General features: G+C 45.1%; 3 protein-coding genes across 3 annotated transcripts in view; 1 reads left to right on the forward strand and 2 right to left on the reverse strand.

Annotated features, from left to right (window-relative positions):
- On the reverse strand, positions 1–22,958 carry LOC145363621 (uncharacterized). The gene is given in 4 exon segments (XM_080218804.1): positions 1–2,202; positions 2,280–2,324; positions 6,906–7,725; positions 20,949–22,958. Coding segments are annotated over 4 exon segments (2,364 nt in total). The 5' UTR covers positions 21,668–22,958; the 3' UTR covers positions 1–1,422.
- Positions 1–25,376, reverse strand: part of LOC145363729 (uncharacterized) — a 356,716-nt gene that overhangs the window by 291,672 nt on the left and 39,668 nt on the right. The gene's annotated exons all lie outside the window — the stretch shown is intronic.
- The window catches only part of LOC145335571 (uncharacterized), a 16,288-nt gene continuing 2,758 nt past the window's right edge, over positions 11,847–25,376 (forward strand). The window contains exons 1-3 of the mRNA XM_080181377.1: positions 11,847–11,878; positions 13,442–13,564; positions 15,864–16,801. Coding sequence (XP_080037503.1) covers positions 13,556–13,564; positions 15,864–16,801 — 947 coding nt within the window. The 5' untranslated portion in view covers positions 11,847–11,878; positions 13,442–13,555. The remainder of the gene's footprint in view (positions 11,879–13,441; positions 13,565–15,863; positions 16,802–25,376) is intronic.

Raw genomic sequence — 25,376 nt, forward strand, 5'->3', positions numbered from 1 at the left:
TGTAAAATTGAACTTTGAAATTTCGCTCTTAACACAATCAAATGTCCCAACCAATCTACGTTGATTCTGTTCTCGAATAATTTAATCAATCAATAAGTCTCTTGTTCTTAGTTTCCAAGTAGCAGGTAAGAGACCTGTCCGGTCCCCACTCGAGCTCTGATTTTTCACTGGCCATGTTTGGGTAGGATTATAACCATTAGAATCTACTCTCAGAGGGTCCGCTTTTCAGTCCAGTGCTATTTGGAGTATACCGTCACTTCACCCACTGTTGGGTCATAAGTCCCTCACTGTTTTTAATCACAAATTTAGGATAAATTAAACAATGCCTGAGAATGCTTCTTAATTTCTTAACCAACTACCTACCACTGTTTGTTGATTGGTCAGACCCCACTTTTTACAGATTCGGGTATCTCAGCCGCTGAACACCAGCCGGTCCTGGGATAAGTTTAATTCCAACTCATTCCGAGTAAATATTCCCATCAGGTCCTTTGTCAGGGCCCTGCTCAGCAGCTTTAATGGTCTGTAATTGCAGAAACTGAGCTGTCACAGGAATGTGGTCAAGACAGTCCAGTCCCATAGTCTGCAGTCCTTCAGTTGTGACAGAATATGTGGCTGTATGTAGCTGCCTCAGCCATGGTCCCAACACTGCCTTCTTGAACTGCTACAATGCCTGAGGTGCAAGTACACCCACAGTGTAAGTACATCCACAGTGCTGTTAGGGAAGGATTTCCAGCTACACATTTCAGACTTTCACTAGACAATATTGTCCAGGACAATAAATTCACAATATCTTTAAAACAGAAATTCAACATTCCCATTTGATTTCAGGTATTAACATATTCTGTTAGTTTGTTCTTTATTGTCAATGTCAGGCTGGGGTTGTTCCCCTTGGAGCAAAGGAGGTTGAGGGGAGATTTGATAGAGGTGGACAAGATTCTGACAGGTTTAGATAAGGTGGACAAAGAAAAGTTGTTCCCATTCACTGTTAGGCAAGGACAAGGGGATCACAGATTTAAGGTTTTCAGTCTGAGATGCACAGGGGGATGTGAGGAGAATATTTTGATGCAGTGAATGGTAATGACCTGGAACTCACTGCCTATGAGGGTGGAGGAAGTGGAGACAATAAATAATTACAAAGGAAATTGGAAGGGCATTTGGGGGGTTTTAAACAGAAATGCTGATTAAACATCTCTGAACTTCCTAACACCCTGTCACTCTGTGAACTGTATGAAATTTGAAACCAGGTCTTCGCAACAAGACTCAAAGAGCATCAGCCCACTGAAGGCAAAGTTGTGAGACCGGCCAGTCCAGCAGAAAGAAACCCTCTGACCCTCCTCATTGATCAACTGTGTGAATGAACAAAATCCAGTTCTGAATGTAATTGAGAGCAGAAACAGTGACAGCAGAATCCAACCGCTGTAATCACTCGTGAACTTGTTGGTGTCTCAATAGGGCGGATGAAACACTGAATCCCTTCCCACATTGGGAGCAGATAAATGGCCTCTCCCCAGTGTGAACTCGCTGGTGTGTCAGTAGGCTGGATGAGTCAGTGAATCTCTTCCCACATTGCGGGCAGGTGAAGGGCCTCTCTCCAGTGTGAATTCGCTGGTGTTTCTGCAAGTTGGATAAGTCAGTGAATCCCTTCCCGCACTGACAACAGGTGAATGGTTTCTCCCCAGTGTGAACTCGCTGGTGTGTCCGCAGAATGGATAATCGAGTGAATCGCTCCCCACACTGAGGGCAGGTGAACGGTTTCTCCCCAGTGTGAACTCGCTGGTGTGTCCGCAGGTTGGACGACTGAGTGAATCCCTTCCCGCATTGAGAGCAGGTGAATGGCCTCTCCCCAGTATGAACGCGCTGGTGTGTCCACAGGTTGGATAACCGACTGAATCCCTTCCTGCACACAGAGCAGGTGAATGGCCTCTCCCCAGTGTGAACTCTCTGGTGTGTCCGCAGGCTAGATAACTGACTGAATCGTTTTGTACACTGAGGGCAGGTGAACGACCTCTCCCCAGTGTGAACTTGCTGGTGTCTCTGCAGGCTGGATGACAAAGTGAATCCCTTCCCACACACAGAGCAGGTGAACGGCCTCTCCCCAGTGTGACTGCGCCGATGAATTTCCAGATCACAAGGAGCTTTGAATCCTTTCCCACAATCGCCACATTTCCACGGTTTCTCCATGGTGTGGGTGTTCTTGTGACTCTCCAGGTTAAACAATCAGTTAAATCTCACACAGAACACGGGTACAGTCTCTCCCCGCTGTGAATGCTGCAATGTACTTTCAGGCTGTGTAACTGATTAAAGCTCTTTCCACACTCAGTGCACTGGAACGCTCTCGGTTGAGTGCGTGTGTGTCTCGGTGCTTTTCCAGTGATGCTGATGTTTAAAATCTTCTGAAGCAGACAGAACAGAGAAATATTTCTTCTTTTAGATTTAAAGGCTGATGATATTCAGGTCCAGTTGAATACTGTCAGATGTTGACGTGGCATGTGGTTTGAGATTTCTGTCTGTAAATCTTCACTTTCTGATTTCCTGTAGGAGGAATTTACAAAAGCCATCACTGTCACTACAGGATAGAAATTCAAAACAAACAATTCTAGTTTCTATGGAACATTCTTTCCTCTCTCATTCCCCAAAAGCTGTAATCTCATCCCACACACTCTCTCTCCATTCTCACTCTGCTGTATCTAATATTCACCCTCCCAGTTCTTCTGAAGGTGCTGATTCAGGCTGATTGACAGATCCATGCTCACTGCTTCCTGTCCAGCACACAGAAATCATAACTAAAAGGAGCTGCAATCAGTGATTTGAGTCTGCTCAACCATTCATAGAATCATGGAATCTACAGGACAGAAGGAGGCCATTAGGCCCATCGAGCCTCCACCAACAACAATCCCAACCAGATCCAATCCCTGTAAACCCCCATATTTACACTTCAAATCCCCCAACACTAAGGAGCAATTTATCTTGGCCAATCAATCCAATCCACACATCTTTGGATTGTGGGAGGAAACTAGAGCACTGGAAGAAATCCACAGCGAGATCACGCAAACTCCACACAGAGAGTGACCCAAGCCAAGAATCGAACCCAGGTCCCTGATGCTTTCAGACAGCCGTGATAACCACTGAGCCACCATGCCACACAGATGTACCTTAGCACCATTTTCCCCACAGTTTCCCCTGGATCTCTTGATATTTTGAATATCTAGAAACCTATCAAACCCTCACTTGACTATTCTTGATGACTGAGCTTTACAGTCTGGGGTAAAGAATTCCAAAACTTCACCACATGTTGAGTGAAGAAATCCCACTTTCTCTTCAAATAAATGTACTTTATTGCAAGACCATAAATAAAATCCAATTTGTACAATAAAACAAAACTAAACATATTGCTGCCCTATATTAGTTTATTATTCCCTTAAATGTCAGGCATCTCTGGTGGAAACCAGCCTTTAAATGTGAAGATCAGGAAAGAGACCATCCTTTCAGCCAGACAATTAAATGAGCCAAGTTGAGGGAGCAAAGGATGCCGATTCTTTAAGAAAGAGACCTGAGCCAACCTTTCCCGTCTGCAGCCTCCTTGGATTCACTTCCTCTTCCTTCAGTTGCTGCAAGTCCCCAGTTAACCACAGAATGAGAAAAGAAAGTGTTTTACTCACAGGTGTTGGCCACAAGAGGAACTTTGAGTCTGCCTGAAGCTTCATCTTCATTCACACAAGGCCCACGCTCTGATTGGTAGGAGGACCTGAGGTTTTCCGGTCCTCCAACTCTTTCCATTGGTCAGAGCTGGTGAGGGGCGGCGAATTACAAGTGCGCGTGTGCAGGTTTTGAGTGAATGCGCATGTGCAGATGCGGGGCGGGGCCCGGGACAAAGTCCACGCGCCGACCATTGTCTGTCCGGGTCTTCTAGCCTTTCCCATTGGACAACAGCTCAGCACGGTCGGAGGGCAAAGTCCCGCCCACCCCCCACGTGAGGCTCCGCCCCCCATTGTCTGATTACGGGGAATTGACCAATGGGAACTCGGGAATGGAGCCACAGAATTTGCCAACATTTGTCAGTGAAGTTTCTAACAGAAAGGTTTTCAAGGCAGCTCCATGAATAGGATTCAATCACACTGTCCACATCAGACAGTGCCTTCTCAGGCATGAAAATCTGCATTTGTGTGGTTGGTCAGTGGCAGAGTAAGAGCCGGTGGGAACAGTAACTTTGATCTTTATAGCTAAGCGTCTGGGGTTGCTAAGCAATAGAGGAAGTGGAGTCAGCAATAGGGGGAGGAAGTGTCCGGATTCTATGGACAAATTAAACCCATTGTGTCAGAGGATAAAATGCAATTGGCTGAAGTATATGACATATGTAATTAATGATTTTTTGTATGGAAAATGATTGATTCACACCTAATGAAAGGTGGGAGAATTTGACATGAAGAATGTATAATTGATCTATCCTAAGCATTTTATGTCAGAGTTATTGCAGAGATCAGGATGCTTCTGTTCTAGAGAGGTATTACACAGTCCAATAAAGTTTCCCTTCGATCGTTGGTCAAATAAAAGATGTCTTTAAACTGGGACACTGGCTTTTGTGAGTGTTTGTCTTGTCTGAAGGTTTTGGCAATACCTGGTCTCCAGTGGTAATGTACCCAATGTGTTGGGGGCAATGAACTCAGAAAAATCATTCAACACTCAACCCTGATTCAATTGACAAACAGTTTATTGAGTTACCATTACCACCTGTAAATTTTTCTTCTTTATCTGGGGTTGAGATGACAGTGACAGAATTCTCACAGTTATTCCAAATTCCTCCAGGCTACATTTAAAATTTCCAGATTTAACTGGTTGGAATAAATCCACAATTATAAACAAAAATAGACATGAGTTGCCGAGTGATTTAAAAATAAATTAACTGAATGCTGAAAGGGTTAACTTTTCTACACAGCCTAAAGGGGTGGGGAGTGAACAGAAAAAACTTGGCACGCAATTATGGCACTTTACATAATTTCAAAAAACTTTTCTAGCAACAAAACAAACTTGATTTTAAACTTCATCTATTCATTTTTTTGTTACATTCCTCAACCTAATTATTGTAATTTGATCAGTTATTGTTAGGGATGGGTAACTTTTGTGCTTTATAAACTGATTCACTCATTGTGTTAATTCTACATGGGCTCGGAGAATCAGAAGACAGACTTCTTCATTCTTACCCTTTTTTTCCTCTCCCACCGCTCCCTCTGTTTTGGGGGAGGATCGAGGGGATTCCAAATCTCATTTTATCATAAAAGTGAAATACTGCGGATGCTGGAATCTGAAACAAAGACACAAAATGCTCGAAAATCTCAGCAGGTCTGACAGCATCTGTGGAGAGAGAATAGAGCCAATGTCTTGAGTCTGGATGACCCTTTATCAGAGCTCTTATGAAGTGTCATCCAGACTCGAAATGGCTCTATTCTCGAACCATTTTATCGATAGGTTTTGTGTTCTTAGTTTCCAAATGGCAGGTAAGAGACCTGTCTCGTCCCCACTCGAGCTCTGATTTTTCACTGGCCATGATGGGGTAAGATAATAACCATTCGGATCTACTCTCAGAGGGTCTGTTTTCAGTCCAGTGCTACTTGGAGTATACCGTCACTTCACTGACCATCGGGTCACAAATCAGTCACCATTTTTATCACAAATTTAGGATAAATTAATTTAAACAATGCCTGAGAATGCTTCTTATTTTCTTAATCAATAACCTACCACTGTTTGTTGATTGGTCAGACCCCCCTTTTTACAGATTCGGGTATCTCAGCTGCTGAACACCAGCCGGTCCTGGGATAAGTTTAATTCCAACTCATTCCGAGTAAATATTCTCACCAGGTCCTCCATTGAGGCCCTGCTAAGCAGCTTTAATGGTCCGTAATTGCAGGAACTGAGTTGTCACAGAAATATGGTCAAGACAGTCCAGTCCCATAATGCTTCACATTCAATCTGCAGTCCTTCAATTATAACAGAATATGTGTCTGTATGTAGCTGCCTCAGCCATGGTCAACCCCAACACTGCCTTCTTGAACTGCTACAATGCCTGTAAATACATCCACAGTGCTACTGGAGTGATTTTCAGCCACTCATTCCAGACTTTCACTAACTGTTGGTGGATACCAGATTGATATATTCCATTCAACCACACCCAAGGTCAGTTATCCCAATTTCATTATTGTCCAGGACAATATATTCACAATATCTTTAAAACAGAAATTCAACATTCCCATTTGATTTCAGGTATTAACATATTCTGTTAGTTTGTTCTTTATTGTCAATGTCAGGCTGGGGTTGTTCCCCTTGGAGCAAAGGAGGTTGAGGGGAGATTTGATAGAGGTGGACAAGATTCTGACAGATTTAGATAAAGTGGATAAAGAAAAATTGTTCCCATTCGCTGATGGGACAAGGATGAGGGGGGACACAGATTTAAGGTTTTGAGTCAGAGATGCAGGGGGAGGAATGTGAGGAAGAATATTTTGCTGCAGCGAATGGTATTGACTTGGAACCCGCTCCCTACGAGGGTGGAGGAAGTGGAAACAATCAATTACAAAGGAAATTGGATGGGCATCTGGGGGGTTTCAAACAGAAATACTGACTAAATATCTCTGACCTTCCTAACACCCTGTCACTCTGTGATTCTTGTTAAATCTGAAACCAGGCAATTGCAACAAAGCTCAAAGAGCATCAGCCCACTGGAGGCAAAGCCATGAGACCAGCCAGTCCAGCAGAAAGAAACCCTCCCCATTGACCTGCTGTGAGAATGAACAAAATGCAGTCCTGGATGTAACTGAGAGCTGAAACAGTAACAGCAGAATCCAACCCCGAATATCACTCGTGAACTTGTTGGTGTCTCAGCAGCTGGGATGAAATTCTGAACCCTTTCTATACACTGAGCTGGTGAACGGTTTCTCCCCAGTGCGAACACACTGGTGTCTCCACAGGCTGGTTGAATCACTGAATCCCTTCCCACATGCAGAGCAGCTGAATGGTTTCTCCCCAATGTGACCACGCTGATGTCTCAACAAGTGGGATAGTCGAGTGAATCCCTTCCCATACTGAGATCAGGATAATGGCCTCTCCTCAGTGTGAACTCGCTTGTGTTTCTGTAAAGTCGATAACACAGTGAATCCCTTCCCACACCGAGAGCAGGTGAAAGGCCTTTCCCCAGTGTGAATTCGCTGGTGTGTCCGCAGATTGGATAACTGGTTGAATCCCTTCCCACACTGAGAACAGGTGAATGGCTTCTCCCCAGTGTGAACTCGCTGGTGTCTCCGCAGTCTGGATGAGTCAGTGAATCCCTTCCCACACTGAGAGCAGGTGAATGGTCTCTCTCCAGTGTGAACTCGCTGGTGTGTCCGCAGGTTGGATGGCTGAGTGAATCCCTCCCCACACTGAGAGCAGGTGAACGGCCTCTCCCCAGTGTGAATTCGCTGGTGTGTCTGCAGAATGGATAACTGGTTGAATCCCTTCCCACACTGAGAGCAGGTGAATGGTCTCTCTCCAGTGTGAACTCGCTGATGTGTCAGCAGGTTGGATGACTGAGTGAATCCCTTCCCACACTGAGAGCAGGTGAAAGGTTTCTCTCCAGTGTGAACTCGCTGGTGTGACTGCAGGTGGGGGAACCGAATGAATCCCTTCCCACATTGAGAACAGATGAACGGCCCCTCTCCAGTGTGGCTACGCTGATGAGCATCCAGCAGAGATGGGTATCTGTATCTCTTTCCACAGTCTGCACATTTCCATGGTTTCTCCATGGTGCAGGTGCCCTTGCCTCTCCCTTGGGTGTTTAATCAGTTGAAGCCTCGTCCACACAGTGTGAATGGTGTGATATTTATTCAGGCTGTGTAACAGGTTAAAGCTCTTCAGTCAGTCACTGGACACACTCACTTGAATTTGGCAGTGTGTGATGCTTTTCCAGTCACACTGATGTTTGAAATCTTTTCAAATCTCCTTCCAGACTCAATGGCCGATGATATTCAGGTCCCGAGGAATATGACTCTGCCAGATCTAAACCTCATGTTTGAGATTTCAGCCTGTGATTCCTGTAAAACAAATTGACACAAGTCATCAGTGTCAATACAGGATAGAAATCCAGAACAGACAATTCTAGTTTCTATGGAACATTCTTTCCTCTCTCATTTTCCAAAAGCTGTAAATCTCCATCCCACAAACTCCCTCCATTCTCACTCTGCTGTATATAATATTCAGCCTCCCAATTCTCCTGAAGGTGCTGATTGAGGCTGATTGACAGATCCATGCTCATTGCTTCCTGTCCTGGAGACACATAGCTGAAAATCTCCATGCAGGCTGCCAGACAGAGCTATGCCCGTATGACTGGACTAAAAATGAGTGGAATGTACAGACTGGACTCACTTCCTTTGCCTTCAGTTGCTGCAAGTCCCCAGTTTCCCCCAGAATGAGGAAAGAAATGGAAAGGGGGAAACATTGATTTCCTCCCAGATGTTGCCCAGAGGAGGAAGTTTCACTCTGAAGCTCATTGGATAACTTCTCCATTGTGATACCACAATAGAGCCCTGCCTGAATCAGCCAATAGGAATCACTGTAGCTCTGTTATATGTTTCCACTCATCGAGTCATTACAGCACAGAAGGAATCCATTCAGTAACTCAAGTCCATGCCGACTTCTGTCAAACAATCCAGTCAGTCCCATTCCCCTTCTATATTCCCTTTCCCCTGCAAGTTTATTTCCTTCATGTGCCCATCTCATTTCTGAAATATATTAAAGGGGTCAGTATACAAATATAGGACAGTGACGTGTCTGATATTGTTATATGGTAGAGATTAGATATATTATTTATGGCTCTGTAATAAAATGCACTTATCTGATTGTGTAACATTGGACTGGAGCTAGATTATATATTTGGACAAATCTCTTCCCTCAGAGAATTGTTGGTATCTGGCTTCCTCTTCCATGGGGACTAGTGGAGGCATTGAATATATTCAAAGATCAGTTGGACAGTTTTTGAATGACAAGGGAGTCAAGACTTATTGGAACAGGCTGGAAAAATGGAGAGAAAGCTCAGATGATGAAGGATTTCTTCACTCAAGGATGTGGTGAAGTTTTGGATCCCTTTTTTGCAAATCCTTCCATGACATTATTGTTTCCTATTTCCAGTCACACCAGTGTTTGGATCGTTTTCTACAGACATACTTACATTCAGGTTCTGACGAATGGAGTGGACTCTGTCGGGTTTTGATCTGTCTGGTTTGAGTTTCCCTTCAAATTTTGTGGTCAAATTTGCTGTAAAAAAACCATCACCGTCAGTCAAGCATAGAAATTAAGCGAGAAACGTTTCTCTTGGGTTGGGTTTTCTGTGTGTAAATCCTCCCCTCTAACTCCCTGTAAAAGGAGTTTCCAAAGTCCATCACTGTCAGTCCAGGATAGAAATGCTCAACATTCTCTCCTCCTGCTGTCAGGGAGCACCGCGCATGCGCACTGCTGTCCATCGCCCCGGTAAAAATGGCTGCCGTTAACTCGGGGCCTCCAACTCAGGCATCTGTGGTCGCGACCCCGAATGGTACGAATGCAGCACCGAGCACTTATTATTCGGGGTTTCCTGTCTCCACTGGGTGCTTTTGAAGCCTCCCCATCCCGCCGCCGCCTCCATTACCCTCCAGAATAAGCCGTTTCCCTGGAAACCCGGAGCCAATAAAACCACCTTGCTGCGACTGCAGCAGCAACACCCACTGCGCATGCACTTTAGATCGACAGTACGCATGCGCAAAGTCTGTTGAGGGGCTGGATCATATTCTGATTCCCTGTGAATGCTGGGTAAAATAGCCACCATTGAAGTCTGCTCTTGCATAAACATAATCATGTTTTGTGATTCAATTACGACTGAAGCCAAAGCACCAAGGTATAAAATTTAAATAACTAACACAGCAGCTACCAAACCATCACATCAATACTTGGAGTAAATGAGTGCGCTGAGATCTGGCTTGGGTGAAATCATGAGGATCACTTGTCATCACAGAATCTAAGAAATTTACACTACAGGATGCCATTCAGTCCATCATGTTTATAACAGATGAAAATGAGCTATCCAGTCCAGTACCACCTTCCAGGTATAGGTTGATGGTCCTAGAGAACACAGCCTGTCAAGTCCATATATGACTATCTCCTGCATGTGAACATTTGTCTCCACTACCCTTTCAGAGAGTGAGTTTGATACCCCACCACACTCTGGGTGAAAACATCTCCACACTTCTCTAATCCTTCTGCCAATTGCTTTACCTCTCTGACCCTTAGTTCTTGAAATCTCTGTTAAGGAACTGGGACCTTCTGAGCCACACTCTCTGGCTAACCACTCCCTAACTAGAACGGTGCTGAATACTCTAGCTGTGAACTAGCTACTGTATTTAATAGTTCCAGGATAACTGCTCTCTCACCTTCCATTGATTCAGTATAATGGAAACTGGGACTTGCAACCTGTCAGCATTTGAAAGATATTCACAAATGATTGGAGGGTTTCTTATAAACAACAAAGAAAATAACAGCACAGGGACAGGCCCTATGGCCCTCCAAGCCTGCACCAACCATGCTGCCCAACTTAACTAAAACTCCCTACCTTTCTGGGGACCATATCCCTCTATTCACATCTCATTCATGTACTTGTCAAGACACCCTTTAAAGTCACTACCGTATCTGCTTCCACTACCACCCCTGACAACGAGTTCTAGGCACCCACCACTTTTTGTGTAAAAAAATCTGTATCATACATCTCTTTTTAACCTTGTTCCCTCGTAATTGAATCTTTCACTCTGAGAAAAAGCTTCTAACTGTCCATGCCTCCCATAATATTGTAGACCTCTATCAGGTCTCCCCTCAATCTCTGTCACTCCAGTGAGAACAAAGTTTCTCCAATCTCTCCTCATAGCAAATGCCCTCCATACCAGGCAACACCCTGATAAATCTTTTGTATATCCTCTCCAAAGCCTCCACATCCTTCTGGTAGTGTGGTAACCAGAATTGAATACTATATTCCATGTGTGGCCTAACTGAATTGGGATCTTCCTCTGTTCTGTCCACTCGATGACTTTCTTCTGTGAATATCTAGCTGGAGTATTGGGCCCTGGTGTGTTTCCTTGTTCATCTTGTTGACTCTAAATATTGAATCTTGTGATTTCAGACACCAGATATTTGAACGCCCAACAACAGATAATCTTCTACTGACTGTATTAATAGCACTGCATTACTACACAGTATAGTTACCCCATCCAGAGAAAGGGAGAATGCTGGGGTAGAGATTATTTCCGAGCTGAATGTGAAAATGGATTCACACAGTCTTTCCAATTACTGACAGAGAGCACAATTACACCAGAGGAAGACCACTCAAACACTTAACGTTTGCAAAGGGATTTGCTGAGTGGTTAACACCAACTTTAAAAGTTCAAAGCATTTGATCCAATTTCAGCATTCTTATTGGCGAGGGCAATTTAACTGTTCTATCTAGGAGCACACAAATCACTTGTTCATCTCAACAAGTTCACATCTAACTGTAGGTGTTTGTTGTGTTGTCAGTCACACCCAGGACAACACTCTGGTGGAAGGCCTTTGCTGCTTAATTGCTATATGAATTGATTTAACACACTTGACCCTTGACCCAATGGTATCAATCATAATCAGATTGCAAATCGTACTTTCTATTGAAAAACGTAGGTTTGAATGGCGAGGTGATTACCCAACATTCTCTGCGGGTGTGAATGTGTCCTATCCACATTACTGCAATTGTTGCACATGCGCGATACCTGGCTCTGACTGGGACATGCGCAGTGTCTGACTCTGACCGGAGCATGCGCATTCCGAGCTGTGTCTGGAACTGCGAGGAGCCGGAAACAATGGAGTGAGGTTCAGTAATGGAGCCGCTGGGTGACCGGGGAGGGATAGAAGCAGCGGAGTGGGCTGGGAGGCTTCATAAAACACCTTGTGAATGCCTCAATCCAGATAATATGTTCCCGGTACCGTTTCAATCGGGCACCGAATAGAGTCGGAGCTGAGCGGCTCCAGGCCCGGGTTACCGGCCGCCATCTTTATAGGAACAATATACAGCAGGGCGCATGCGCTATGAGTCTGGACCAGTTACCAACTCTCCCGGATTGGACTGGAGTCTCCAGGAATTTTTTATTTGTCCATGGGATGTGGGAGTCGCTGGCTGGGCCAGCATTTATTGTCCATCCCTAATTGTCCTTGCGGCACGACAGCACAGTAGTTAGCACTGCTGCCTCACAACATCAGAGACCTGGGTTCGATTCCCGGCCTGGGTCACTGTCTGTGTGGAGTTTACGTATTCTCCCTTTGTCTGCTTGGGTTTCCTCTGGTTTCCTCCCACAGTTCAAAGATGTGCAGATTAGGTGCATTGGCCCTGCTAAATTCTTCCTTTGTGTACCCGAACAGGTGCCGGAGTGTGGCGACAAGGGGATTTGTACAGTAACTTCATTGCAGTGTTAATGTACATCTAATTGCACAAAAAGATGAGTCTAATTGTCCTTGGACCCAGTGGTTTGCTAGGCCATCTCAGAGGACATTTTAAGAGTCAACCACATTGCTGTGGAGATATATTTAGATCAGACTGGGTAAGGATGGCAGATGTTTCTCCTAATTTATTCACACAATGTGGGTATCACTGGCTGGACCAGCATTCATCGTCCACTCCTATTTACCCTTGAACTGAGTACATTTCAAAGGACGTTTTAAGAGTCAACCACACTGCTGGAAATCTGGAGTCACACATCGACCAGACTGGTAAGGACAGCAGATTTCCCTCCCTAAAGGACATTAGTGAACCTGATGTGTTTTTGCAACAATCAACAATAGTTTCATGGTTATCAGTAGGCTTTTTATTCCAGATGTGAATTAAATTCAAAATTCACCATCTCCTACACCATAGGATCATAGAATCCCTACAGAGCAGAAAGAAGACATTTGGCCCATCAGTTATGTGCTGACTCTCCAACAAAGCAGCTTACCTAGGCCCACCACGCAGCCCTATCCCTGTAACCCTGTGCATTTAGCATGGCTAATCCAACTAACCCACACATCTTTGGACTGTGGGGTTCAAACCTGCTTCTCTGGAAAATTCTTCGGACATTAAAAAATATACTTTTTTGTAATTTTTCTTTGAACATTTTGTTTCACCTGCTATTAAAATATTGACAATAGATAAAGGTTGTTTGGTTGACCATCAGTCATTATCCTGTAAAAGTGATGAGTCTTTTTGCTTTTCAATTGGCCTAGGAAAGCAGTGTGGGATTGATGTGTTGACTGATTAGTGGTTGAGGATGGGGGCAATATAAAAGATGTGATAAGATGTCCAGGAACTCATTGAATCACAGTTGGCGATTATAGAGGAGAGAATGTTGTGAATTTCTATCCTGGACTGACAGTGATGGTTTCTGTAAATTTACAGGGTGCTGGAAGTGGAGAATTGACAGACAGGAAACACAAATCAAACATCACATTGTGATCTGACTGAGTCATTCAACACAACAGGACCTGAATGTCAGCAGAATCTGAATGAGGAATGTTACAGGTTTGTTGATTCTGTCAGAGAGAAGATTTCAGGTCTTCCTGTGACTGGAAAAGCCCTGAGATTCACAAATCCTGGTTAGACCACACCTGAAGAACAATGCTTAGTCCTGGGCAACATACCTCAGGGGGGACAGAATGGCCATGGAGCGAATGTAGTCCAGATTTACCTGAGTGATATTTGAACTCCCTGGGTTGAATTACAAGCTGAGATTCCAGGAAGTCATTAGACCACAGAGGAGGCCATTTGGCCCATTGAGTCCATGCCATCTGTCTGGAGCAATCCAGTCCCATTCCCCTGCTCTTTGCAGCTTTATTTTCCTCTAATGCCTATCCAATTTCCTTTTGAAATTACTCATCATGTCCATTTCCACCCCAATCTTAGGCAGCAAGTTTTGGGTCATTAGCACTCACTGTCTAAAAACATTCTTCCCCACATCTCCTGTACTAAAAAACAAAACAAAGAACAGAGAAAATTACAGCACAGGAACAGGCCCTTTGGCCCTCCAAGCCTGCATCGACCATGCTGCCTGATTGAACTAAAACACTCTTCCGGGGACCATATCCCTCCATTCCCATCCTATTCATGTATTTGTCAAGATGCCCCCTTAAAAATCACTATGCTCTCTCTTCCACTACCTCCCCCGGCAGCGAGTTCCAGGCCCCCACCCTCTATGTCAAAAATCTTGTCTTGTACATCGCCTTTAAACCTTGCCCCTCAAATCTTAAACCTATGCCTCTTAGTAATTGACTCCTTCATCCTGGGATAAAGCTTCTGACTATCCTCATAATCTTGCAGCCTTCTATCAGATCGGCCCAGAACCTCTGTCGTTCCAGTGAGAACAAACCAAGTTTCTCCAACCTCTCCTCACAGTTAATGCCTCTCCAAACCAGGCAACATCCTGGTAACTCTTTTCTGTACTCTCTCCAAAGCCTCCACATCCTTCTGATAGTGGGGTGACCAGAATTGAACGCTGTATTCCAAGTATGGCCTAAGGTTCTATATAGCTGCAACATGACTTGCCAATTTTTAAACTCTATGCCCAGGCTGATAAAGGCAAGCATGCCGTATGCCTTCTTGACTACCTTCTCCACCTGCTTTGCCACTTTCAGTGACCTGTGTATCTGTACACCCAGATCCCTCTACCTATCAATTCTCTTAAAGATTCTGCCATTTACTGTATAGAAGCGTTTGACTTGATGTAACATTGAGATAATGTTGAGCAATTAATTTAAATCATGCAGACTTTGCATGTGTTTAATGAGAAAGATCCAACGTGTTTGGCCCGGTTTCGAACCGGGGACCTTTTGTGTGTGAAGCGAATGTGATAACCACGACACCACAGAAACAAATGACTGTTTACCTACAAATTAGGAGCAGCATTCAGCCCCGCTCTCCCATTCAGTAGGATTGTGGTGATCTAATTTTAATCTCAACTTCACGTTCCCGCCTACTCCTGATAACCTTCCACTTCCTTGTTTATCAAGAATCTATCTAGCTCTGCTGTGAGATATTCAAGGACTCTGCCTCAACCACCTTTGCAGGAAGAATGTTCCAAAGTCTCACAATCCTTTGAGAAAAAAAATCTTCATCTCTAATTTAAACAGGTGACCCCTTACTTTGTGGTGCCTAGTTTAAAATTCTCCCACAGAAATAAATGCCCTTTCCACATCCACCCTGTCAAGTCCCTTCAAGATCTTAAATAGTTCAATCAAGTTTTTACCCAAAACATTAAATCTGTGTCCTCCTAGTCCTTGTACGATCAGCTTTCTTTATCCATCTGATCGAAACCAGTCAGAATCTTGTGTACCTGAATCAAAAATCCCCGCAACCACCTTTACTGGAACCATTCTGGTAAATCTCCTCTGCATTTTCTCAAGGACCTTAATATTATTCCAGAGGTTTTATAAATATTCAGAATAACTTCCCTGTTTATGTATCAGTATCACACTTGATGAAGCTCGGGGTCAAATTTACTTTGCTGACTTCTTGCTTAGTATGTCTTGTAGATATAAAAAAATCCCTCTCCTTCACCTCTTTCTCTTTCCTCCCATAGAGACCAGTTGGGTTTTTGTGACAATCCAGCAGTTTTCATGGCCAATGTTTCTTAGTGCCGGCCCCAGAAATTACCAGATTCATTCAGATCAATTTCACAACCTGTCTTTGTGTTTTTGTGGGCTCTCTCTCACTCCCTTTTTTTTTTACCTATTTTAAATCAATTTCACAGGGTATTAGAAGGGGAGAGTTTGCAGTTGGGAAGCTAATGGAGTGGCTCAATTTATCTTAACTTTGATATCATCAGATTTTGAACATGGAAGAAAAAAGTACATTTCACAGTGGAGAGAAACCGTACACGTGTTGTGTGTGTGGACGAGGCTTCAGCCAATCATCTGACCTGTTGAGACACAACTGCAGTCACACTGAGGAGAAACTGTGGAAATGTGGGGACTGTGGGAAGGGATTCATTTCCCCATCCAAGCTGGAAATGCACTGGCGCAGTCACACTGGGGAGAGGCCATTCATCTGCCCCACATGTGGGAAGGGATTCACTCAGTCATCCTCTTTGTTCACACACCAGCGAGTTCACTCCAGCGAGAGACCATTCATCTGCTCCGAGTGTGGGAAGGGATTAACTACTTCAGCCCAGTTGCGGAGTCACCAGCGAGTTCACACTGACGAGAGACCTTTCAGGTGTCCAGACTGTGGAAAGTGCTATAAAAGTTCTGGGGAACTGATGCGCCATCAACGTGTTCACACAGACGAGAGACCGTTCAAGTGCTTTCACTGTGGGACTGGGTTCAGACGATCGTCTGACCTCACTGTTCACCAGCGAGTTCACTCTTGGGAGAGGCCATTCACCTGCTCCGAGTGTGGGAAAGGATTCATTCAGTCATCTGACCTGCTGAAACACCAGCGAGTTCACACTGGGGAGAAGCCATTTATCTGCTCTGAATGTGGGAAGGGATTCACTGCCTCATCTAGCCTGCTGACACACCAGCGAGCCCACACAGAAAATGAACCTTTTAAATGTCCAAACTGTGAGAAATGCTTCAAAACCTCTGAGAAACTGATATCCCATCAACGTGTTCACACTGAAGATAGACCTTTCAGATGCTCTCACTGTGGGACTGGGTTCAGACGATCAACTCAACTAACTGCGCACCAGCGAGTTCACACTGACGAGAGGCCTTTTAAATGCCCAGACTGTGAGAAGTGCTACAAACGTTCTGGGGAACTGACGTGACATCAACGTGTTCACACTGATACAGGTGCTCTCACTGCGGGACTGGGTTTGTGCAAACTTCTCAACTCTCTGTACACCAATGAATTCACACTGTGGACAGACCATTCACCTGCTCTGAGTGTGGGAAGGGATGTACAACTTCATCCCACCTGCTGAGACTCTAGTGAGTTCACAAGTAACGACAGTGATTGGATGTTGCTGTTACTCACATTCAGGGCTGAACCATCTTCATTCGGGTCGGTTTACACTGGTAATAAACCTCAGCCACTGTAGGGGCTAATATTCTCATTAAAAGTCAAATAAATCAGCTTTGCGTCAAACTCACACACTGTGTTGACTTTTTTTTATATCTCTAACACACATTTTGGGCTCTCTCTCTCCTGTATTTCCTCCATCCTCACCTCCAACAACAAGTGTGAGGAGCTCATGGAGTTTCTTTGTCACGAAGATGGAGACAATCTGATCAGCTGCCTCTGCTGTTTCCCTCCCTTCCCTCTCTCATCCGGGCCAAACTGTCTGTAAGTTTCATCCTTTCCCGAGTCCTGAACCCACATTTCTTTACTTTCTCTCCCTTCTCCCCTCATGTCCTCTCAGGACACATCTTGTCCATGAGCCCCACCTCCTGGTTCACTGGCTCTATTCCCATTCAATCTCCCACTAAACTACTGATATCCAACGCCCTGTGTCTTCAGACATTGTCAACATATCTCTCTCTTCAGGTTCTGACTCTGTCCTTCAAATCTGCCATCAACAGTCCCTTCTCAACAAACAAACCCTTGACCCCACCATCCTTACCATCTACTCCCCCATCTCCAGCCTCTCTTTCCAAACTCCCTGAACATGCTGTCACCTCCAAAATCCGTGCCCATCCTTCTCAGAACGCCTTGTCTGAATCTCTCCAATCCAGTTTCTGCTCTGCCACAGCACAGAAACACAAGAGACAAACAGAATGTTACCCTGAGAGAAAAAGAGACCATCAGGGAGCTGAGGTCCAGTGTTGAGACGATCATAAAACCAGAAGACAAGGACAGCAACACCGTCATTATGGACAGACAACAATACTTGTTGGAGGCAGACAGACAATTAAACAATGTGTATAACTACACCAAGCTACCTAGGCCCATATACCACAGACAGGAAGGATAATTGGAGACAGCCTGGAAAAGCTCAAAGATTCCAGACACATTAACTAAAAACAGATGGAATATCTGAGAAGACAACAGCCAAGGAAATTCCAGCTGCTCCTGAAAATACACCAACACCCAAACACGGACACTGCCAGGAAAAAATGCCCCCAGACAGACACATCCAATCAGACTGTGGGAGGGAATCCTACAGAATGCCTGAAAGCATCAACTCACTCTCCCTGGTAGTGGAAAGATCAGAGTACTTTCTAGATGGTATGAATTACAATGCAATGGATGTCCAAAGAGACTTGGGGGTTCAGGTTGAGAAAATAATCAAGGTTAACGGAAAGCTGGCCTTTACATTGAGAGGACTGGAGTATAAGGACATAGAAGTTATGCTGCAGCTTCACAAAACACTGGATTAGACCCCACTTGCAGTACTGTGAGCAGATCTGGGTACCACATATCATAGAATCCTACAGTGCAGAAAGAGGCTAGTCGACCCATTGAGTCTGCACCGACTACAATCCCACCCAGGCCCTATTCCCATAACCCAATGCATTTATCCTAGTTAGTTCCCCCAACACTAGGGGGTAATTTAGTGTGGCCAATCCACCTAACCCACACATCTTTGGACTGTTGGAGGAAACCAGAGCACTGGAGAAAACCAATGTAGACACGGGAAGACATGGGCAAATTCCACACAGTGACCCAAACTGGGAATTGAACCTGACGCCTGGCACTATGAGGCAGAAGTACTAACCATTGTGCCACCATGCCAAGCCTCTGAGGAGAGATTACACAAATTAGACCTGTTTTCTTCAGAATTTAGAAGGGTAAGGGCTGATCTGATCAAAGTATTCAAGATACTGACAGGAAAAGACAGGGTGGATGAAGATAAACTATTTCCACTGGTTAGAGAGTCTCGATCCAAGAGGCAGTCTAAAAATTAGGGCTAGACCTTTCAGGAAGGATATTAGGAAGCACTTCTACTCAGAAATCTCTTCTACAAAAGGCAGTTGATGCTAAATTAGTTGCCACCTTTACATCTTGAGATAGATACATTTTTTGTTAAGCAAAGGTATTCAGGGATATGGGCCAAAGGCAGGTATATTGAGTTAGGCCACTGAAGAGCCATGATTTCACTTAATGGGGCAGAACAGGCTTAAGGGGCTGAATGGCCTACTCTGTTCCTATGTTCATATGTGGGGAGTTTCGATCCGCGCTGAGGTAGAAATGGAAGAATTTTTAAAAACTTCAATCCCTCTGTTAAACTTAAAGTCACATCAGATAAAACTGAAGTTGATTTCTCAGACACTGCAGCGATTGAACTCCACACATAAACACAGCAAGATCCCAATTTCTGTCTGCATTCTCAGCACCAAAACCAAGATCCCAACCTCCACCCTGGATCCTAACCCTAACTGACACCTCACCCTAATTAATACCTCACCCTAATCCTAATGCTGGACCTGCTCCCAAACAGTACATTGAATTGATTGTTAGTTAAAAAGGAAATCTTGACAAACACCATGTGTACACCTTTGGTGAATTACAATTTCTCCATCTTCCCTCTCCTTACCTTTCAGCTCCTGTGCAGCATATATTTTAATCTGTTAACAGTAAATACCAGTTGTTGCCACTGCCTTACATCAGAAAACTCAGGAATGTCACATAAACACTTGGAAACTTCAGATCAAAGACATTTTCAGACTGGAAGCGTCACTTACAGTCAGGAACAGTTTTACACCAATTTCTGATTTGACAGCATGTTTTGATAGAAATCCCCATCGAATCTTCATAAAATTTCAAGAAATTTATTGAATATTAACAGAAAAAGCTTGCTCTCTTATGAAGGACAGTAAGAAGTCTCACAATACCAGGTCAAAGTCCAACAGGTTTATTTGGAATCACAAGCTTTCGGAGTGATGCTCCTTCATCAGGTGCGAGACTTCTTACTGTGTCCACCCCAGTCCAACTCCAGCATCTCCACATCTTATGATGAAAGCTTCCACACAGTTTACCGGGTGACAAACACAGGACAGGTCTGTTCTCTCTACCCAGGACATGTCTCTGTCACAAATCCTGAAACAAGACATTTCTAAACCGGTAAGGTTGGATCTGATGACCCGGATGTTAACTAACTCTCTGAGTGAAGGTTAAACAGGCTCAAGGGAGAAAATCACTCTGGACAGGAAAGAGTTTTTCAAAGTGATCGGTGCTGGATCCAGACTGACACCAAATTGACTGGATCCAGAGGAATGAGATCTGGAGACCGTCACCTCCAGCTGCAGAGATCAACTTCAACCGTCCGAGTGTCTGATCGGAGACCAGTAAACCATTCTGAGGAGACTGTCACCTCCAAACACAGAGTTCAGCTTCCCCCCGATTTGGGATCAGTAAACCATTCCGAGGAGACTGTCACTTCCAGATACGGAGCTCAGCATCCCCCGGTCCAGAAAACCATTCTCACTTGTTATGGGTCATCTGTCTTTACTGCCTATTTAACTGATGTACCATATCTAAACTGTTGCTTCTGAATAAAATGATTTAAAATCTCCAATGATACTGTCTGCCTTTTTAGGGAATCTCTGACTCCCAGAATAAAATCTTACAGTTTCTAACGTTCACCGTTGTTCTTCCTGACTCTAAACACAGTTGTAAAGAAGCTTCTGTTCTGCATCCAGAGCTACTGAACCATGGAAGAGAGTGGCTGGGGCACATTTCTTACACACCTCAGATTAACCCACACGTTCAGTCCTCAATGGGATTAACAGCAGCAAAAACAGCTGAATCCAACTCCTGCAGACACTCGTGAAGTTGTTGGTGTCTCAGCATTTGCTGTAAGTCAGTGAATCCATTCCCACATTCGGAACAGGTGACCGGTCTCTCCCTAGTGTGAACTTTTTGGGGTATCATTGGATTGTTGCTGCTTTTAATGTTTTGCTCGTAATCAAAACATTCATAATGTTTTATATTATAGTGAATTTGCTGATGTTTCAGCAGATTGTATGACTGAGTGAATCCCTTCCCACACACAGAGCAAGTGAATGGTCTCTCCCCAGTGTGAACTCGTTGGTGCATCATGAGACCATTGCTGCTTTTAAAGCTCTGCTCACAGTCAAAACATTTAAAAGGTTTTATATCGGAATGAATTTGCTGGTGTTTCAGCAGATGGTAAGACTGAATGAAGTTCTTCCCACACACAGAGCAGGTGTATGGTCTCTCTCCAGTGTGAATTCGCTGGTGTACAGTGAGTTCAGATGATGGCCTGAAGCCAGTCCCACAGTGAGAGCATCTGAATGGTCTCTCATCAGTGTGAACACGTTGATGACACGTCACTTCACCGGAGGTTTTAAAGCACTTCCCACAGTCTGGACATTTAAAGGGTCTCTTGTCAGTGTGAACTCGCTGGTGTTTCTGCAGGTTGGATGTAGCAGTGAATCCCTTCCCACACAAGGGGCAGGTGAATGGCTTCTCCTCACTGTGAATGTGTTGGTGCCTCAGCAGATACTTTTTGCTTTTAAATGTTTTCTCACAGTCAGAACATTTGAAAGGTGTCTGATCAGTGTGAACATACTGGTGTGTCAGCAGGCTGGATGACTGAGTGAATCCCTTCCCACAGGTGGAGCAGGTGAACGGCCTCTCCCCAGTGTGAGCGCGTCGATGCATTTCCAGTTCAGAAGGGTAACTGTATCCTTTCCCACAATCACCACATTTCCATGGTTTCTCCATGGTGCCGGTGTCCTTGTGTCACTCCAGGTTGGACAATCAGTTGAAGACTTGTCCACACACAGAACCTGTGTACGGTTTCTCCCCACTGTGAATGGTATGTTTTTTTTCAGGCTTTGTAACTGGTTAAAGCTCTTTCACAGTCACTTCACTGGAACACTGTCACTCAGGTGTGTGTGTGTGTGTGTGTGTGTGTCTCGATGCTTTTCCAGTCACACTGATGTTTAAAATCTTTTCCCACAGACAGAACAGACAAATATTTTTCTTTTCACATTCAAAGGCTGATGATATTCAGGTTTGAAAGAGTGGAGGTGGTGAGCTACTTTCTTGAACTGCTGCAGTCCCTGGGGTGTAGGTGCACCAACAGTGCTATTTGGGATGAAATTCTAGGATTTTGAGCCAGCGACCGTGAAGGCTGCTCAAAAATATTTTCAAGTCAGGTTGGTGAAGATTGGAGGTGAACTTCCAGGAAATGCTGTTCTTGAATCAAGGGAAAATATCACAGATGGTGCTTTCAAAAAGGGACTTTACAGCTCCAAAAATCTGCAACATAGCCAAGATATTTAAGAGCCAGCCAGTTATAGAGTTTGTTAATATCAGCAGGAGCAAGCCAAATATTATCAGGTTATCAGTATTAAAATGTGATTAACAGCAGCAAAAATAACAGAATCCAACAATGCAGTTACTTATGAATTCGCTGGTGTGTCAGCAGGTTGGATGGCTGAGTGAATCCCTTCCCACACACAGAGCAGGTGAATGGCCTCTCCCCTGTGTGAGTTCGCTGGTGTATCAGCAGGTTGGATGGGTGAGTGTATTCCTTCCCACACACAGAGCAGGTGAACGGTTTCTTCCCTGAATGAACTCTCTGGTGGGCAATGAGATTGGGTGAAGACCTGAACCTCTTTCCACAACTGGTGCAGCTGAATGGCCTCTCTTCACAGTGGGTTTGCTGGTGTTCCAGCAGATGGGAGGATCGAGTGAATCCCTTCCCACACTCGGAGCAGCTGAATGGTCTCTCCCCGGTGTGAACTCGCTGGTGTGCAGTGAGGTTGGATGAAGACCTGAACCTCTTTCCACAGGAAGTGCAGCTGAATGGCCTCTCCTCAGTGTGAGTTTGTTGGTGTGACTGAAAACAGGACAACTGAGTAAATCCCTTCCCACACACAAAGCAGGTGAATGGTTTCTCCCCAGTGTGAATGCGTCGATGGTTTTCTAACAGGGATGGATACTTGAATCCTTTACCACATTCCTCACATTTCCATGGTTTCCCCAAATTGTCGGTGTCCTTGTGTCTCTCCAGGTTGGATGATCAGTTGAAGCTTTGTCCACATACAGAACATGTACAGTATCTCCTTGTTGTGAATGGTGTGATGTTTTTCCAGGCTGTGTAACTGGTTAAAGTTCTTTTCGTTGTCAGTTCAGTGGAACACTCAATTGGGTGTGTGTGTGTCTCGGTGCTTTTCCAGTCACACTGATGTTTAAAATCTTTTCCCGCAGACAGAACAGAGAAACATTTCTCTTCCACATTCAAAGGACGATGATATTCAGACCCTAATGAATTGAATGGCTGGTTGCAGTCTGTAAATCTTCCATTTCCAATATCCTGTAAAACAGTTTAGAAAAGTCATCACTGTCAGTCCAGGATAGAAATTGTAAACAGACAATTCTTGTTTCTCTGGAACATTTTTTCCTCTCTTGTTCCCCCATATCTTTAAGTTCCTGTCCCACATACTCTCCCCCCTCCCTGGGCTGAAATCCAAATCTATCTCACCATTTCTTTCCTCCACTCCCAGTTTTCTCCCTCACTCTCCTCTATCTGGGTTCAGTTCTCCAGCTCCTGTCTACATAAGAACATAAGAAATAGAAGCAGGAGTAGGCCATCTAGCCCTTCGAGCCTGCCCCGCCATTCAATAAGATCATGGCTGATCTGTCATGGCTCAGTTCCACTTTCCCGCCTTCTCCCCATAACCCTTAATTCCCTTGCCTATGAAAAACCTACCTACCTGCATCTTAAATATATTTAGTGAGGCAGCCTCCACCACTTCAACGGGCAGAGAATTCCAGAGATTCACTGCCCTTTGAGTGAAGAAGTTCTTCCTCAACTCCGTTCTAAACTGTCCCCCCCTTATCCTGAGGCTGTGCCCTCTAGTCCTACTGTCCTTTCTGAGCAGGAAGAGCCTCTGTACCTCTATCCTATCCATCCCATTCATCATCTTATATGTCTCAATGAGATCCCCCCTCATTCTTCTAAACTCTAACGCGTACAAGCCTAGTTTATTCAGCCTCTCCTCATAGTTCAACCCCCTCAACTCCGGTATCAACCTAGTAAACCTCCTCTGCACTCCCTCCAAGGCCAAAATATCCTTGCATAAGTGCGGCGACCAAAACTGCGCACAGTATTCCAGTTGCGGCCTCACCAGTGCCCTGTACACTTGCAGCAAGACCTCCCTACTTTTATATTCAACCCCCTGGCTATGAAAGTCAGTCTCGCTATGACAGATTGACAATCAAACCAATGGGTCTTATTTGGGGGTGCTGGGTTCTCCAGCGGGTGTTTGTGAATCCTCCCCGCCCACCTCCCAGGGTTTCCTTCCTTCCCAGAGATCAGAGTCCTCATTGATTTGAGGCCAAAGTGTAACCTCTTATTTACTGTCCCCCTCCCCCATCCTCTGATGTGAACCATCCTCCAGTGGCTGAGCCAGGATGGGGCCGTTAACCTGGGCCTGTTCCTGGGAGGGAGGGAGGGAGAAGCCCCGCAGCTGCAAACCAGGGAGCTGACAATGATTCTGAAGGGTTTGCGGATCCACAAAGTGTTTCCAGACCCGCCCAGCCACCGCCTAACGCTGACTCCGCTTCTCCGGGATAAACAAGCGCCAAGGACAGCAATAACACTGCGCATGCTCCACATCACAATGCCCGGAGACTGATTGACGGCAGCTCCGGGCCAATAGGAAGAGGGGGCGGGGCTGGAGGACCGAGCGGGAGCAGCTGGTCCTCCAACCAATCGGAGTGAATGAGGGGTGGAGCTGGAGCATGCGCAGTGCGGGTAATAACGGAAGACGAATGGTTTTAACTTGGACGCGAGACCAATACGAGGTAGAGGATGGCGTGTGGGGAAAGATAAACATTGCGGGTGGGTGGAGAGGCTTCGTAAACATGTTGTTCAAACCCAGACCCCGGAAAAGAATTTTCCGGTTCTCCCCGTTTGTACCAAATGGAGCCGCAGCTTGTAGTGTTGGACCCGGGCTGACTGCCGCCATTGAGGCTGAATGTGGGAGGCCGGCAGGGATTGTGAATGGAGAGTAAAGTCCTGACGTCGCAATGGAACGGGTGAATGAGTGTGACGTCACAATTGAACGCGTGAATGAGTGTGACGTCACAATGGAATGAATGAGAGTTCCAGATGAGCTGAGACTGGGGTGGAGTCGGGTGATGGCACTGACATGTGGCCCGGTGGCACAGTGGTTAGCACAGCTGCCTAACAGTGCCAGGGACTTTTTCTCTTTCTTCTCTTTTTCATTCACAGGTTTTAAGTCGGTCCACCTTGTGTCCAACGAGGGACATACACGCGATGGGTCGTACTTGGGCTGCTCTTGGTTGTTCGAGATTGGCCTAGTGCTTCATGTCGTTAGTGTGTGCTTAAACTGGACCAGATGCTGGGCAAGACGACAGCTCAGTCACTAACACTGATTGCTGTACAGACACATGGATT

This window comes from Carcharhinus amblyrhynchos, unplaced genomic scaffold (genome assembly GCF_965287045.1).
Source record: "Carcharhinus amblyrhynchos unplaced genomic scaffold, sCarAmb.v2.hapA scaffold_39, whole genome shotgun sequence".
In the NCBI taxonomy this organism is placed as follows: domain Eukaryota; kingdom Metazoa; phylum Chordata; class Chondrichthyes; order Carcharhiniformes; family Carcharhinidae; genus Carcharhinus; species Carcharhinus amblyrhynchos.